Source organism: Eublepharis macularius, chromosome 4 (genome assembly GCF_028583425.1).
Source record: "Eublepharis macularius isolate TG4126 chromosome 4, MPM_Emac_v1.0, whole genome shotgun sequence".
NCBI lineage: Eukaryota > Metazoa > Chordata > Lepidosauria > Squamata > Eublepharidae > Eublepharis > Eublepharis macularius.
This window is the reverse complement of record NC_072793.1, coordinates 166905736-166924099: the sequence shown is the minus strand read 5'-3', so window position 1 is coordinate 166924099 and position 18364 is coordinate 166905736. Positions and strand designations below refer to the sequence as shown.

The 18364-nt window shown below is 42.1% G+C and overlaps 1 protein-coding gene across 1 annotated transcript; it reads left to right on the top strand.

Moving 5' to 3' along the window:
• Window positions 1-567: 567 nt before the first annotated feature.
• Window positions 568-13263, top strand: LOC129329408 (zinc finger protein OZF-like). Its single transcript, XM_054978973.1, has 3 exons — window positions 568-652; window positions 9262-9387; window positions 11143-13263. The coding sequence occupies exons 1-3, from the start codon at window positions 598-600 to the stop codon at window positions 12432-12434; spliced, it is 1473 nt and encodes a 490-aa protein (XP_054834948.1). The 5' UTR covers window positions 568-597; the 3' UTR covers window positions 12435-13263.
• The last annotated feature ends 5101 nt before the right edge of the window (window positions 13264-18364 follow it).

Genomic DNA, 18364 nt, shown 5'->3' with positions numbered 1-18364 from the left:
AAGGTGCCACAATAAGTAATAAATATACAAATGACCCTGTGTAGTTGATTTTGTGGGCTGGCATAGATCTGCAGAAAGTTTGCCCTGGGATTCCTGGCAGCTATTCACCGCTATCATTTCCCTCTCTGTAAACCATCTCTGAGAAACCATTTAATCCAATAAAAATCTTCTAGTCATTCTAGTATCCCCCCCTGCATCTTAACTTAAACGGTTTGATTCTTTTCTAAAGAGCCATATTTGGGTCTGTACTGAGCCATATGTTTGTATGTATGAATTTAAATTTATATTATTTATAATCCGCCTTTCTCACTGAGACTCAAGGAGGATTACACAGTGAAAACCAATACGATCAACAGCTGGGACAATCAATAAACTATACCACAGAAATCTGAAAACAAACAGAAGTCCAATACTGAACTGAAACAGTGTAGACCCCTATGCCAGAGTGTTCCACCTACTAGATAGCAATGGATCTCTGTTTGTTTTTAGAAGCCTAGCTACTAATATGCATGTTTCTCTTACAGGTGCTAGGGCTATTGGAGGAGATTCCCCAGTGACTGCCCCACATCAGAACTGAATCTGCTCATCAGCTTGAAGATGGAGCCCTGTGTGAGGGTAAAGCAAGAAGATGATGGAGGGGCCAGTTCACAGGGTAAGGATTTGTGTGCCTGTGTTACTAGACAGTAGACAGCACCTCTTTGGTGTCCTTGACCACTTCCAAGTAAGTGTGGTGTAGTAGTTAAGATTGTACAGGAGTCTGGGTGAGTGGAGTTCAAATCCCCACTCTGCCATGAAATTTGCCAGATGATCTTGGGCCTGGCACACTCTGTCAGCCTAATTTACCTCACGTGGTTGTCTTGAATGTAAAATGAAGGTTAGTGAATTCCTCCCTCTGAGGAATTCACTCTTTCACTGCCCTCTGAATTCCTCAGAGGGAGGGGAGGGGCAAAAATGTAGCAGATTATTCTTCTAAGGCCAAAATAGAGGCTGTTTTTGTATAAGGAATTATTGGGAAGTGATGAAAAATAAAACACAAAATGAAATGCAAGTCTCACTACACCAGTTGGGTGTAGTGGTTAAGAGTGAGGAAGTCTAATCTGTGTAAAGAATTTTTTTATTAGGTGAGATTATTAATATACAACTTTCAAATAACATCTCATTATCTTTTCCCCCCACCCTTTCCCTCCCCCTACTTTTTCCAGGACTTCCAACAGCTTTCCAACCCTAGATCCTAATCTATTCCCAATCTGTCCCCTTTTTCTATGACTCCTTATCTCATGTTTACTTACTCTTTTATTCAACTAAGCCCTATCTATTAACTTCAGAATTATTGTTATAAACTTGAAATCTATTATCTATTTATATTAGCTCCACATATATTTAAATTTAAGCTAACAGTCGATTAAAATATCTACTTTAATTATTCTAACAATATCTATTAACTCTAAATCTACTTAAATTTGGGCTAGCAATTAGCTAATACTTCACTTCATATGGTAAAGACTCTATCTCTTCTAATAGGAAAACCATTCTAATAATTTTCAAATTGCCATAGTTCCCCCTTCACGTCCCACTTCTTTTCTAAATATGTTTTCAATCTTCCCCAGTCCGTAAAAAATTCCGCTGAATTCTGATCTCTCAGCTTCCGTGTCATTTTGTCCATTTCTGCCATGTACAGCAATTTATGCATCCAATCTTCAATAGTTGGTATTTCTTGCACTTTCCATTTTTGCGCATATAAAAGTCTTGCTGCCGTCGTCATATAAAATAGTAATGTTCGGTATTGAGTAGGAACATCTTCCATACTTAAGTTCAATAGCAATAGTTCTGGGTTCTTCTTTATTTGAATCTGCAATATCTCATTTATTACTTCGATAATATCTCCCCAGAACTGTCTGGCTATTTCACATGTTCACCACATATGGTACAATGATCCTTCATGCTTTTTACATTTCCAGCATATATCTGACATATTAGCATTTCCAAGCGCAATCTTCTTTGGCGTTAAATACCATCTATAGATCATTTTATAAACATTCTCTTTAATACTGGTACAAGTTGAAATCTTCAGTGTAGTTTTCCATAAATGTTCCCATGATTCCATTGTTATTTCTTTATGACAGTTGATTGCCCACTTCACCATCTGTACTTTGACCGTCTCATCCTCTGTATACCACTTCAAAAGTATTTTATAAATTTTAGATATCTTCTTTTTGCTTTCTTGTAGTATAATCTCTTCCAATTCTGAGTTTTCCCATTTAATTCCTTCTTTTGAACAATCCGAATTATAAAGATCTCTGATCTGTCTATATTGGAACCATCCATAACAAGAAGATAACTCTTCCTACGATTTAATTCTTATCATTTTTTGTTCCATAATCAATATCTCTTTGTATGGTAAACATTGTTCTTCGTTGTAGATAGCTCTCGGATCAATCACTTCAAACGGTACCACCCAAGAGGGGATGCCTTCACCCAGATATTTTTAATATTTTTTCCAGATCGTGAAGAGGCTCCTTCTGATATAGTGATGCAAAAACATAGAATCAGCTTTTATTTTATCCTGCCATAGGTAGGCATGCCATCCAAACAACTTCTTATAACCTTCCAATGTTAAGAGCCTGCGATCTTTCAGTGACATCCACTCTTTTAACCAAACTAGACATATTGCTTCATGGTATAATCTAATATTTGGCAACTGCAGTCCACCTCTTTCTTTAGCGTCACACAAAACTTTAATTTTTACTCGTGGTTTCTTGCCTGCCCACACAAAGTCAGAGATCTTCCTCTGCCATTTTTCAAATTGTTTAGAGTCTCTAATAATTGGAATTGTTTGTAATAAAAACATGATCTGAGGTAACACATTCATCTTAACTGCCGCTATTCTTCCCAGCCATGACAGATTTAATTTATTCCATTTAATCATATCTCTATCAATCTGTTGCCATAGCTTTTCATAATAATTCTTAAATAAATCAATATTCTTCGCAGTTAGCTCAGCTCCAAGATATTTAACTTTATGTGTTACTTCACAATCGGTAATTTCCATTAATTCTTGCTGTTTTTGTTTAGTCATATTCTTACATAGTATCTTTGATTTCTTCTTATTAACATAAAATTCAGCCAGATCTCCGAACTCTTTTATCTTGTCAAGCAACTTTGGCATATTTTGTATTGGATCTTCCACTATGACCATCACATCATCTGCAAAAGCTCTAACCCTGTAGGTAAATTCTTTGATCTTTATGCCTCTTATAGCCTCATCTTCTCGTATTTGAATCAATAACAATTCCAAAATCAAAATGAACAACAATGGAGACAATGGGCACCCCTGTCTTGTACCTTTTCTTATTTCCAACTTTTTTGTTAGCTCATCATTTACTACAATTGCCACACATTGGTCTCTATATATTGCTTTTACTGCTTGAATAAAGTCTTTTCCCATTTGTGGCAAACATAAAATTCCAGTTCAAATTGTCAAAAGCTTTTTCTGCATCCACAAAGAAGAAACCAACTTCCCTTTCACAATGTTTATCATAGTATTCTATAGCATTTACTACAGTTCTCGAATTGTCTCTGATTTGCCTGTTTGGAAGGAACCCTGCTTGCTCTTCTGCAATAATCTCAACTAGCCAGTCCTTTAATCTCTCTGACAAGATTTTTGCAAAAATTTTGTAATCATTATTTAACAATGAAATAGGTCAATAATTCTTGACATTACTTAAATCTTGATTTTCTTTTGGAATCAATGATATATTGGCCTCATTCCAAGACTCTGGTATCTTTTGTCCTTTTAAAATTCCATTCATTTCCTCTTTCAGAAAAGGTGCCAGTTCATTTTCCAATGATTTGTAGAATCTAGCCGTAATTCCATCTGGACCTGGTGCCTTCCCTAACTTAGAGCAGAACCACAAGTGACAAAAGGCACAGATTGGACGCTTGTCAGCTTCCCTCAAGTTTTGATGGGAAATGTAGGCATCCTGGTCTCGCAGCTTCGCTCTCTGACTGCTGTCCAATGGACTTTTCAACTGTCACGTCCAACATTCCGCCAAGCTGCCTACATTTCCCATCAAAACTTGAGGGAAGCTGGCAAGTGTCCAATCTGTGCCTTTTGTCACTTGTGGTTCTGCTCTTAGTCGACCGGATAGCCTCTTTTTTTCCCATCTCCGTTATTTCTGCATTTAATTTTTCCTTCCATTTTTCTGATAATATTGGTAAGTTGATCTTATTCAGATATTGGTCAATAGTATCCAAATCCACTTCTTTTCTTTGATACAACTTTGCATAATACTTAAAAAAGGCTCTGCTTATGGCCAGTTGGTCTATTAACGTCTTGCCGTCCTCTTGAATCTTAGTTATTACTTTTTTCTCCCTTTTTCAATTGCCACGCTAAATATTTCCCAGGTTTATTCGCGCCTTCGAATGATTTTTGATTCAATTTTTTCAATTCCCACTCTAATTCTTTATTGTTCATTACTCTCAACTGTTCTTGCAGATGGTTGTTGGGGGTTTTCCGGGCTGTATTGCCGTGGTCTTGGCATTGTAGTTCCTGACGTTTCGCCAGCAGCTGTGGCTGGCATCTTCAGAGGTGTAGCACCAAAAGACAGAGATCTCTCAGTGTCACAGTGTGGAAAAGATGTAGGTCATTTGTATCTACTCAGGAGGGGTGGGGTTGAGCTGAGTCATTCTGTAAGAGTTTCCCAGGGTGTGGAATGCTAATGGCGGGAGGCTTCACTGTAACCTGAGGAGGTTCTTTTGCATATGGATTGGTGCTTGATGTGCTAATCTTCTCTGCAGGGCTATTGTCGGGTGTGGAGTGTTTTGTTGGCCTGGTGTTTTTCAGAACTGGAGCCCATGCTCTGTTCATTCTTAAGGTTTTTTCTTTCCTGTTGAAGTTCTTTCAACAGGAAAGAAGAAACCTTAAGAATGAACAGAGCATGGGCTCCAGTTCTGAAAAACACCAGGCCAACAAAACACTCCACACCCGACAATAGCCCTGCAGAGAAGATTAGCACATCAAGCACCAATCCATATGCAAAAGAACCTCCTCAGGTTACAGTGAAGCCTCCCGCCATTAGCATTCCACACCCTGGGAAACTCTTACAGAATGACTCAGCTCAACCCCACCCCTCCTGAGTAGATACAAATGACCTACATCTTTTCCACACTGTGACACTGAGAGATCTCTGTCTTTTGGTGCTACACCTCTGAAGATGCCAGCCACAGCTGCTGGCGAAACGTCAGGAACTACAATGCCAAGACCACGGCAATACAGCCCGGAAAACCCCCAACAACCATCGTTCTCCGGCCGTGAAAGCCTTCGACAATACATTGTTCTTGCAGAATTTTTATTTCTTGATACAACCTCTTCTTCCCTGGTCTTTTCTTTAATTGTAACTCCTTGGCCTTTATCTTTTCCATAATTTCTTGCCTTTTTTCTTCTTTTCTCCTCTTGTCTCTTGCATTTAAATCCATTAAAGTTCCTCTAATTACTGCTTTGTAGGTATCCCATACTTTGTCAGTCGATACACCTTTATTTAAATTGTATTGTATAAAGAATTTAGTCTCTCTTTGTAGTAGCATTATATTATCTTCTGATTGCAGCAGATCTTCATTTATCCTCCATCCTCATCTTTGGGTGCTTTCCCCAAATTTCCACATTACTGGATTATGATCTGAGCCTACCTTGGGCATTACTTCCACATCTTTAGTCCATACCGCCAGATCTTTAGAGGCCCAAATCATATCAATTCTTGATAGAGTCGAGTGCCTCGCCGAGTAAAACGTGTATTGTTTTGTTTTAGGGTTACTTCTTCTCCAAACATCCTCCAAGTTTTCCTGATCTTTAATTCCAAAAAAGGATTTTGGCAAAAGTCCTCTTTTTTTTATGAGCGCCTTTCGTTTTTTTATCATCATCCAAATTTGTTACTCCATTAAAATCACCTGCCAGAATCATTTGAGCATATGTCAGTCCGTCCAGTTGGTTCTGTAGATCTTTAAAAAAGTTCTCTTTGGCGCCATTCGGTGCATAAATCCCAATCAAAAGTATTTTCTTTGTATTCCAAATTATTTCCACTGCTATATATCTAGCTTCCGGATCATTTAAAATCACTTTCGGTTGCAGCTCATCTTTAATGTATAAAACAACTCCTCTTTTTTTCTGCTTTGACGCTGCTGCAAATTCTTTCCCCAATTTAGCAAATTTTAAATATTTCACATCTTGTTTCCTGATATGTGTCTCCTGCAAACAAATTATATTACAATGTTGTTTAGATAGCCAGTGGAAAGTAGTTTTACATTTCGAAGGTGAATTTAGTCCGTTTACATTCCAAGATATAATTTTGCACTCCATAATCAAATTTTAGATCTTTTGGGTAAGTCTTTTTCATAGTCCTTTATAAACATTTCCATCTCCTGTCCAGATCTTAGTATTCTTCTAGTCTCACGTAATTCAAAGCTCAATCCTTCTGGTATTTCCCATCTATATCTGATGTTTGATTGTTTTGGCATTTGTATTAGTTCTCTGTATTTCTTCCTCTCCAACAAAACCCCCCTAGGAAGTTCCTTCATTATTCTCACTCTTTTTCCATCAATTTCCAGAGGGTTTTGAAATTGCTTGCTCACAATCTCTTCTCTTGTTCTTTTCGTTGTAAATTGGACTATTATATCCCTTGGTAGATTTTTTTGTGCTGCATATTTTGAGTTGATTCTGTATGTCACATCCAGAAAGGCTGCCACTTCCTCCAGCTCCTTATTCAAAAATTCTGCTAGTATTTCTGAAATCTGCTCTTGGGTTGATTTCCCTTCCACTTCCGGGACTCCGCGAAATCTAAGTTCTTTTTCCATATGTTTACATTCCGCCACAGCCATTCTCTCTTTCAAACACTTGGTTTCTATCTTGTGTGATGCAGCCAACTTATCAGTTTCATCTTCCCCTATTTTAACTTTCTGCTGTGTCGATTGTAGTTCTTTCTTGACTTCATCAATATTTTTAACCAGCTCCACCATCTCTGATTTAAAAGTCTCTTTGAGCTCCTTAATATCTTTCACAATCTCTTGCATCATATCTTTGATCTCCTTGTTTCCCTCTGCAACTTTTTTATCCAAACTGTCCAATGCCGTTTGCCATTCTTTCTTCGACATCGTGGGGCTTGCCTTGCCTCGCTCCCACGAGTCTGCTCTTTTCCTTAACTCCGTGGCGTGGCTGATTTACTTTTCTCACTTTAAATGTCAAATTTTAATAAAGTCTTAAAAATTTGCGGTCTTAGCATCCAAAATGTCGGGCGTCTTTTCTCTATGGTTTTTACTTGAAGTTTATGCCCTTTCCCTTATCCAAAATGTCCTACTTCCGCCCAGTTTGAGGTCAAGCTCTTTCCCTTCTTCAAAATGGTACACGTCCTCTTCCGGTTCTTCAGAGGCCGCTTCCAGCCAGTCTTTCTATTCCACTGACGCACTTCCGGTTTCTCTTCTCGACACAGCATTTCTCGCGATATTTCAACTTTCTCACACTTCGCTATCTCTTACAAGCTGCAGGTATGTAAACAAGAATCTATTTTCCGCGTTAGCTCCTCTCTAAAAAATTCTTTTTTTTCAGTTACTTTGCCGGAATATTCACAGTAAGTTTTTAAGTCTTTTGCAAATTTTTATCTTCTAATTTGATTCAGTTTCTTTTACCATTTTTCTTCTCACATAAAGAGATAGCAATCTTTACCTTATTAAATCTTCTTTATGGGTTGTAATCGCTGTTTCAGTAGTTTCAATAGTCCAGTTTTCCCAGTTTGATGCTGAAGCTTGGGTACGGAGGTCTTAAGCCAAAAACTTGACTCCAGAGGTACTGCAGAGATCTTCGCCACCCGTCTATGAGCGGGGTCTCAAGGCTGGGTGGGTTATTGTTGCGTAGATCCCCCCCCCCACAGCCAAGACCCTCACACGCTCGAGGTCTTGAGCGTACTTGCCTGTTCTCCGCCTGAGAACAGGGGGCTACGGGCAGTTGACACCCCACTAGCCCTCACAAACAGCAGCATGGACAGCCCAGCTCCCTGAGCTGCGTCAGCCCTCCATGAACTCCAAGCCGGAATGCCATTTGTAGACACATTCATGGAGAATCCCTATAATTAGCCACCTAGGCCAGCAAGTGTCACATTAACTTCATGTGAGGAATTACTTTCCTTTGCGGGTTCTGTACCCTTCTGTCAACCATTTAACTGGGTGACCTTGCATATCTACTATAAGAGAAGAAGAAAAACAAATGCATATCTTGGTTAGCTGTTAACTCTGGAACTGATGATTTGCCAGATCCAGGGGTCTGCAAGCTTTTATAATTAAAAGAAACCAAGTATGTCAGAATTCAGAGCAAGGGATCAATAAAGAGCCCATGTAAGAAAGTCCATTTGCACAACTTAAAAGACACAGTTTAACATTACTGCTAATTGACATGCTGATTAAGAATCCATCAAGTTTTTGCCGCTCCAACAATGGTGGTTGTGAGTCCTTTCTTAGGAAGTGTCACATAGAAGGTGTCACAATAAGTAATAAATATACAAATGACCCTGTGTAGTTGATTTTGTGGGCTGGCATAGATCTGCAGAAAGTTTGCCCTGGGATTCCTCGCAGCTATTCACCGCTATCATTTCCCTCTCTGTAAACCATCTCTGAGAAACCATTTAATCCAATAAAAATCTTCTAGTCATTCTAGTATCCCCCCTGCATCTTAACTTAAAGGATTTGATTCTTTTCTAAAGAGCCATATTTGGGTCTGTACTGAGCCATATGTTTGTATGTATGAATTTAAATGTATATTATTTATAATCCGCCTTTCTCACTGAGACTCAAGGAGGATTACACAGTGAAAGCCAATACGATCAACAGCTGGGACAATCAATAAACAATACCACAGAAGGTTGTTGTGGGTTTTCCGGGCTTTATTACCGTGGTCTTGGCATTGTAGTTCCTGACGTTTTGCCAGCAGCTCTGTCTTTTGGTGCTACACCTCTGAAGATGCCAGCCACAGCTGCTGGCGAAACGTCAGGAACAACAATGCCAAGACCACGGCAATACAGCCTGGAAAACCCACAACAACCATTGTTCTCCAGCCGTGAAAGCCTTCGACAATATACCACAGAAATCTGAAAACAAACAGAAATCCAATACAGAACTGAAACAGTGTAGACCCCTATGCCAGAGTGTTCCACCTACTAGATAGCAATGGATCTCTGTTTGTTTTTAGAAGCCTAGCTACTAATATGCATGTTTCTCTTACAGGTGCTAGGGCTATTGGAGGAGATTCCCGTGACTGCCCCACATCAGAACTGAATCTGCTCATCAGCTTGAAGATGGAGCCCTGTGTGAGGGTAAAGCAAGAAGATGATGGAGGGGCCAGTTCACAGGGTAAGGATTTGTGTGCCTGTGTTACTAGACAGTAGACAGCACCTCTTTGGTGTCCTTGACCACTTCCAAGTAAGTGTGGTGTAGTAGTTAAGATTGTACAGGAGTCTGGGTGAGTGGAGTTCAAATCCCCACTCTGCCATGAAATTTGCCAGATGATCTTGGGCCTGGCACACTCTGTCAGCCTAATTTACCTCACATGGTTGTCTTGAATGTAAAATGAAGGTTAGTGAATTCCTCCCTCTGAGGAATTCACTCTTTCACTGCCCTCTGAATTCCTCAGAGGGAGGGGAGGGGCAAAAATGTAGCAGATTATTCTTCTAAGGCCAAAATAGAGGCTGTTTTTGTATAAGGAATTATTGGGAAGTGATGAAAAATAAAACACAAAATGAAATGCAAGTCTCACTACACCAGTTGGGTGTAGTGGTTAAGAGTGAGGAAGTCTAATCTGGAGAACCGGGTTTGATTCCCCACTCCTCCACTTGAAGCCAGCTGGGTGACCTTGGGCTAGTCACAGCTCTCTGAAGCTCTCTCAGCCCCACCCAGCTCACAGGGTGTTTGTTGTTGTGGGGATAATAATAACATACTTTGTAAACCGCTCTGAGTGGGCATTAAGTTGTCTTGAAAGGGCAGTATATAAATCAAATGTTATTATTCATGGTGTCCTGATGGAAATCTGGGCTACTCAACATGACCCAGCAAACTGGAGGAGGATGGCTCAGTGGCAGAACATGTGCCTTGCTTGCAGGAAGTCCCAGGTTCAATCCCTGACATCTTCACTTAAAAGGATCAAGTATGAGGGCCAAGCTACAAGTGACGAATGGCACAGGTTGGACACTTGTCAGCTTCCCTCAAGTTCTGATGGGAAATGTAGGCATCCTGGTCTCGCAGCTTCACTCTCCGACTGCTGTCCAATGGACTTTTCAACTGTCACTTGTCCAACATTCCGCCAAGCTGCCTACATTTCCCATCAAAACTTGAAGGAAGCTGACAAGTGACCAACTAGTGTCAGGCGTCACTTGTAGTTTGGCCCAGTTGATGTGAAAGATCTGGAGAATTGCTGCCAGTCACACCTGGATGGACCAAAGGTCTGACTCGGTATATGGCAGCCTCATGTGGGTCCCCTCCTTCTGGCCTTTTTCATTTTGGGATGTTTGCTCTTCTAGCAGCAATTAGTTAAAAAAAAAATGTTTCCAGATCCTCAGAGGTAAAGATTGCCTTCAATTATCCTGACAGAACAAAAAGTGATTGTGGCTGTATCTCATTTCCTGTCACTAACTTAACATGTTCAAAGATTTTTAATCTTCAGGGAATTCCAAAAATATATTTCAGCTCTGCTTTTAAATTGCCACAGCTTCTCAGTCACATTACATCTCAAACTCTTAGGGCAGAGCCCAATGATTCCTGATTTTATAAAACCTCTTCCCCTCATAGTTGTACATTATGTAAGTGCTAATCACATCCAACTGTCAAAGGAAATACTAATGGCCAATTCTGTTCCTGGGTTGTATGGCAATTAAAAAAACATCTAAATGCATCAATATGTGATCTAAATCACTTAATACACCTTTTGAATTACCTGAAGAAATTAAATTCTTAAAGGAAAGTGGGATGTAAATATTTTAAACAAATTCCAGTAGGGTAGCCATATTAGCTTGTTATAGCAAACCAAATAAATGAAGTTGAGCTGGACTTTGAAGAGTTAGCATAGAAATATGCTAAATAAAGAAATAACTCACAATTTTCTTTTTATTCCAGTGGATCATTGGCAAGTGAGTGAAAATGAGGAGAATTTTCTATCGAGAAGATCTCTGAAAAGTGAACCAAATGGGGCATCTCTGGGTGGAGCAAAAGAAGAGCTTTCGCAGGGATTTGTAAGTCAAGAGAAACAAGAGAGTTGTGCTCAATTCGAGTCAGTGAGCAAGAGTTCTTCGGGCAATCAAAGTCTGACTGAAACTGCCAACTGTGAGAGAGAAATGGGGGGTAGTGGTTGTCATGAACACCACTCAGCCCACAGAAGACAGAAATCGTTTGTCTGTCCGGAGTGTGGGAAAATCTTTGGTCGGCATTCAGCCCTGATTAATCACAAGACCACACATACAGGAGAGAAGCCATTTCAGTGCTTAGTTTGTGGGAAATGCTTTGGCTATAAAGCGCTTCTTGTTCGACATGAAAGATCCCATGCAGTAGAAAAGCCATACAAATGCTTAGTCTGTGGGAAAACTTTCAGTTGCAGTACAAACCTTTCGATCCACGAACGAACCCACACAGGAGAGAAGCCGTACACTTGCTTAGACTGCGAAAGAAGCTTTAATCAGAAAATACACCTCATAAAACATCAGCGGACTCATACAGGAGAGAAATTGTATCCCTGCTTAGAGTGTGACAAAAGCTTTACAAGTCGATCTACCCTTACTGCTCACTGGAGAAGTCATACAGGAGAGAAACCGTACACATGTTTGGAATGTGGGAAAAGTTTCAGCCAGAAATCGCACCTGACCACTCACAAGAGGACTCACACTGGAGAAAAACCACATGTGTGCCTGCATTGTGGGAACAGCTTCAGTAGAAAATTCGATCTTCTCTTACATGAGAGGACACATACAGGAGAGAAACCCTACTGGTGCTCAGACTGTGGGAAGAGCTTCTGTCAGAGTTCCCAGCTTTTTGTCCACAGAAGAATCCATACTGGAGAGAAACCATTCAAATGTTCAGAGTGTGGAAAAAGTTTTCGTTGGGAAGGCAGCCTCAAAATGCACGAGAAAAACCATGCGGGGGACAGGCCATATGCCTGCTCAGACTGTGGAAAAAGCTACAGTAAATCGTCCCACCTTATTAGGCACAAGGAGACTCACATGGGAGAGAAACCATACGCATGCACAGACTGTGGGAAGAGGTTTGGTAGTAATTCAGTGTTGGTTGAGCATAAAAGGATCCATACAGGGGAGAGACCATATACCTGTCCAGAGTGTGGGAAAAGCTTCAGCCGGAGCTCGAACCTTAGGGCTCATCTGATAATCCATACAAGAGAGAAGCCATTTGCCACATAAATATGTATTGTTAATGTTGGAATTTCCAAAATGTATCATTATCTGCATGAATGGTGTACATATACAGGATGAGCTTTCTGCCACTGTGTCTTTTGCCCAGTCTCTTCCTATGTTATGTTGCCTCTGAAGCAAGTTCAAATTTTGTCCTAATGGAAAAGGAGGAAGGCAAGTGGATAACGGGACTTGGGAAGGGACTGGGTCACATGCTGTGCCTCAGAAAGAAAAAGTCATATGGAACAAAAACTAAAATTGCATTATTGGACATGATGAATATATGAAGATGCCTTATACTGACTCAGAGCGTCGGTCCATCGAGATCAGTATTGTCTACCTAGAATGGCAATGTCTCTCCAGGATCTCAAGCAGAGGTATATCATGTCATCTACTGCCTGGACCTTTCAACTGAAGATGTTAGGGATTGAACCTGGGGACTTCCGCCTGCCAAGCAGATGCTCTGCCATTGAGCCACAGTCCATCCCCTGCCCCTGGACAAGCTTTTGTGAACCAGAACCCGTGTTATCAGAGGCATGATATGCTACACTGACTTTGCAGGTGTTACAGGTACAAGAAGACAAAAAATAATGACTACTGAGAAATTATACCATTTTAAGGTTGACAGTGAAGAAGCTGAAATTGTTAAAGGTTTTCTATTCCTGGGCTCAATCGTCAACCAAAAGGGAGACTGCAACCAACAATTCAGAGGAAGATTGAGACTTGGAAGGGCATCCATGAAGGAACTAGCAACTTGTGTCCAGGGCTTTTTTTCTGGGAAAAGAGGTGGTGGAACTCAGTGGTGGAACTCAAGACTGCACAATGATGTCACTTTGGGTCAGCTAGAACAAGGGGGGCTGTTTATTGAAGTTTAAATAGCCCTAGGTGAAAATGGTCATGTAGCCGGTGGCCCCGCCCCCTGATCTCCAGACAGAGGGGAGTTTAGATTGCCCTCTCCGCCACTCGGCGGTGTGGCGGGCAATCTAAACTTCCCTCTGTCTGGAGATCAGAGGGTGGGGCCACCGGCTATATGACCATTTTTAAGAGGTGCCGGAACTCCGTTCTTCTGCGTTCCTGCTGAAAAAAAGCCCTGTTTGTGTCACTGGTGACCGAGATCAAGATAATCCACACTATGGTATTCTCCATCACTATGTATGGATGTGAAAGTTGGACACTGAAGAAAATTGACAGGAAGAAAGTTGATTCATTTGAAATGTGGTGTAGGAGAAGAGTTTTACAGGTACCATGGATGACCAAAAGACAAATATCAAATCAAACCTTAATCCTCCTTAGAAGCTAAAATGGCGAGATACTTTGGTCACATGATGAGAAGACAAGACTCACTAGAAAAGACGACAATGCTAGGAAAAGTGGAAGTCAGTAGAAAAAAAGGAAGACCCAAAATGAGGTGGCTGGACTCAATAAAGAAAGCCACGTGTGTCAATTTCCAAGATCTTAGCAAGTCTGTTAATGATAGGACCTTTTGGAGGTCTCACTCATAGGGTCACCATAAGTTGGAAGTGACTTGACATCACATAACACACACAAGGTACAAGGGTACAAACCAATGAGAGTGGGGAGAGTCATTAGAAGGGGAGTCCACAAGACCAGAGCTTGATTTCATCTCTGCTCTGCAATGCAAATTTTCTAGTCAGAGTGAGCATGGATTATTCCCAATTTGAATACCCCTTCTGCTTGTACTTTTTGTGTATATTGTATTCGGTTGACAGGTTGTATAACACTTCACGCATCTGACGAAGCAGGCTCTGACTTTGTTACAGGCTTTGTTTGGAAGGTGCCAGCAGGCTCTTTGCTTTGGCTACTGTGTGGCTGCTGCCATGATTCCTGAGGACATGATTGGGGGTGGATGCGACACAACTTTCTGAGTGAAACTGCAAGGAGCCTTCCGGCACTTTAACAACTAGCTTTTTGCGGCCGAAGGTTTTGTGGACCCGAGCAAGCTTCGTTGAATAGATGAAGTGTTAAATACACTTGGCTGGTATTCAGTGGCATCTATCCTTTGTGCTGTTTGACAAAAATGTTAATTAGCTGAGCCGTTAGGGAAAAATATACTTTTATTTCTTTCATAAGCACATGCTATTACAGATAAGCAGGGCTTTTTTTCAGCTGGAACGTGGTGGAACGGAGTTCTGGAACCTCTTGAAAATGGTCACATGGCTGGTGGCCCCGCCCCCGATCTCCAGACAGAGGGGACTGAGCGGCGCGGAGGGCAATCTCAACTCCCCTCTATCTTTAGATCAGGGGGCGGGGCCACCAGCCATGTGACCATTTTCTCCGGGGGCAGCCCACTGAGTTCCACCACCTCTTTTCCCAGAAAAAAAGCCCTGCAGATAAGTGATTCCTCTATTACTGTGGAAAGAATTTTGGGATTTGGGTCAAAAAATAGGCCCCCCTATAACATGGAGCCAGCACCGGATTTCTATAAGCTTCCAAAGGTCTCAGCAAAGCAAGTGTCTCTTTCTTACAGGCTAGCAGAAGTTGTGTTTCCTTGGGAGAGCTGCCAAAAAGGGGGTAATAATGAAGCTAATTGACACACAGCTTCTGCAAGGCCTTTTGTTCCTTGCATCTAAATTGTAACAGAACAGAGAGAGAAGGCGCCAGGGTTGCCACTTATCTCTCTGAGTAACAAGACAAGAGAGCCTGTGCTGGTAAAGTGTGAAATTCCTTTTGTGATTTATAGTTATAGTAAGCATGTATATCAAGAATGCTGCCTATCTTTTGGAAGGAAACGTTCTGGTTTGTTGTTCTAGTACATACATGCATCGAAGCTACATTTGAAGAACAAAGCAAATGTAATTGATGAAGATATCATTCCATGTAACTCTTTGATTTTCAGCCTATAAAAGGAGCTGGCTCAGAGCAATTGCCACTGAACATGCCAGTTAGCAGAGAGACCTGTTAACTCCTGCGGTTCGCATCTAAGTCCAGGAGCTCCTGATTCTGGGGAAGGGTGTTGGGTATTGAATGGTTTTTGTCCTTTTATGTTAGATTGTATAAGGGGGTTTCTCTGTCTCTGTTTTATGTTTCTTTATGTCCCAGCCAAGGCTCTAAATTGGCTCCTGTTGGTTGTTTACATGCAGGGCTCATTTCGAAGGCCCCGCCCACCTGACTTTAAAAGGTTTTGGGCCATTTAGGCCTTGATTGGGGCCAAAACAGCCCTGATCGGGTCGGTGCCGGGTGGAGGAAGCATCCCCCGCCCGACACCGACCTGATCCCAGCCATTTCAGCCCTGATCTGGGCTGCAACAGGCCTAAAATGGCCATTTTCAACCATTTTGGACCTGTTTTGGCCTGGATTAGGGCCGAAACAGCTGGGATTGGGTCGGTGCCGGGTGGGGGAAGCCTCCCCCACCCAGCACCACCTGGTCCCAGCTGTTTTGGCCTTGATCCAGGCTGGAACGAGTCCAATTGGCCATTTTGGGCCGATTTTAGCCCAGATTGGGGCTGAAATGGCCTGGATCAGGTCGGTGCCAAGTGGGGGAAGCCTTCCCTGCCTGGCCCCGACCCAGTCCCAGCCATTTCAGCCCCAATCTGAGCCAGAACGCATCAAAAGTGGCAATTTTTGGCCCATTTCAGCCCAGATTGGTGCTGAAAAGGCCAGGATTGGGTTGGTGCCGGGCGAGGGAAGCCGGCACCGACCCGGTCCCCATTGTTTTGGCCCCAATCCGGGCCGAAATGGGCCCAAAATGGCCATTGTCAGCCATTTGGGGCAGTTTCGGCCTGGATTGGGGCCAAAACAGCCTAGATCGGGGCCCAAATGGCCTAGATCAGGTTGTTACCAGGTGGGGGAAGCTTCCTATGCCTGGCACGGACATGGTCCTGGCCGTTTCAGCCCCAGTCCTGGCCAAAATGTGTCCATAATGGCCCTTTTTGGCTGTTTGGGGCCTGTTTCGACCCCAGATTGGGGCCAAAGGGGCCTGGACTGGGTCATTGCTGGGCAGGGGGGGTTCCCCCACTTGGATCTGACCAGATTCAGTCCTTTTCAACCCCAGTCCTGGTCCAAAAGGCCCAAAATGGCCACTTTTGGCCATTTGGGCTATTTTCTGCCGGGATTGGGGCCAGAACTGCCGGGATCTGGTCAGTGCCAGGTGGGGGAATCCTCCCCTGCCAAGCAGTGATCTGGTCCAGGCTGTTTCAGCCATGATCCGGGCCCAAACGGGGCCCAAATGGCCGTTTCAAGCCCTTTGGGGCCTTTTTTGGCCGGGTTCAGGTCCAAAACTGCCAGGATTGGGTCAGTGCCTGGTGTGGGACCCCTCCCCTGCCCAGCACCAACCCAATCCAGGTCGTTTTGGACCTGATCCAGGCCTGTTTTGGCCTGGATTGTGGGCAAAACAGCCCAGATTGGGCCACTGCCAGGTGGGGGAACACTCCTCCATCTGGCAGCTGCCGAATCCTGGCCATTTTGGCCTGATCAAGGGGTGTGGCATATGTTAATGAGTTATGCTAATGAGTTCCTGCAGTTCTTTTTCAACGGAATGGCCCCCTGTTTACATGTAACCTTTTGCTCATTTAATAAACAATTTAGCTTTGTTTAAGAACTTTCCTGTGCAGAATGCCTTTCCTCTAATAGTCAGGGATAGTTCAGGGTTTAAAACTTAGAAGTCAGATTGCACACACTACATGCCTTGGTGAGGGGCAACTGAGCAACGAACCGAGGTGGTCACGGGGCCCGAAAGGGATCGGGCCCTCAAAAAAATCTTGCACAATTACATTCTGCATTTTAAGGTTGTTGTGTTGGATGCTGTTCACATTTGTATGTAGGGTGTGCTTTTTTTTTCTTTTTGGCTTAGGGTTGAGAAGGACAATGTGGGTTGGGTGTTTTTCAGGTGAAATAAAAGTTTTTAATTTTGAGTCTACATGTGTGTTTGGCTGCCTTTTTCCCCTTCTGAGAGTGGTGAGGTTTAGGAGCATGACTTTTATGAAGGATGCAAAAGGTCCTGGATTCAAATCTTGGGAGCTGGGGAGATAGCTGCTCAGAGCGTTTGTTAATTTCCTCTTTGCCTAGGGAAGGCTCTGTCAGTTTCACTTCCCCTTTTGAGAGGCAAAGAAGAAAGAAACAAACCACCTGAGCAGATCTTCCTAGCTCTGTAGAGAAGGGAAATTGACAAAGCCTTCCGATCTCTTTTAAAAATCAGCTTCCTGGCTAACATTGCAACTCCCTTCACGTGCTCCTCCTCGTATAATTCATCTCTTGTAGCTTAGCTCTAATAGTAAAGTAGTTGGCCTCCATTTTAGTGGTCACTCACAAACAAGATCAGTTTTTATATATATGGGGTGGGGACATCCCTGCTGTGCAGAATAACCTGCTGTTAAAATTACTCAAAAGAAAATGATACCCCCCTCAGAACTCAATGACTGAATAAGTGTTGGAAATGTCAGGAACATGAAGGTTCTTTTTACCATATGTGGTGGACTTGTGATAAGGCAAAACAATTTTGGTCTTCTATTTATGTTGAAATATTAAAAGTTTTGAAGTGTGATTTGCGGAAAAATCCTGAAATGTTTTTGTTAGGACTCCATATAGAAACTGTAAATATGAAGGATAGAACATTATTATGGTACATGATTATAGCTGCAAGACTGTTGTATACGCAATATTGGAAGCAAGAGAAGATACCAGAAGTTGATGAATGGATACAAAAACTTCTGCACGTGGTGGAAATGGACAAACTAACTAGAAAGCTAAAAGAACAAAGTTTAAATGATTTTTTGATGGACTGGAAAAATTTAAAGATTATTTGGAAAAGAATTGGGATGTAAAGGACCAACTGTGGTCCATGGACAACTTTTGATGAACATTATGTAATTTTGTTGAATTTTATATTGACTGTAACTTTGCCTTAGAAGAGTATGAGAAATAATAGGGAATACTATGTGAACTAAAGGGTATAAGTGCTGTTGGAGGTCAGAAGGGAGGGG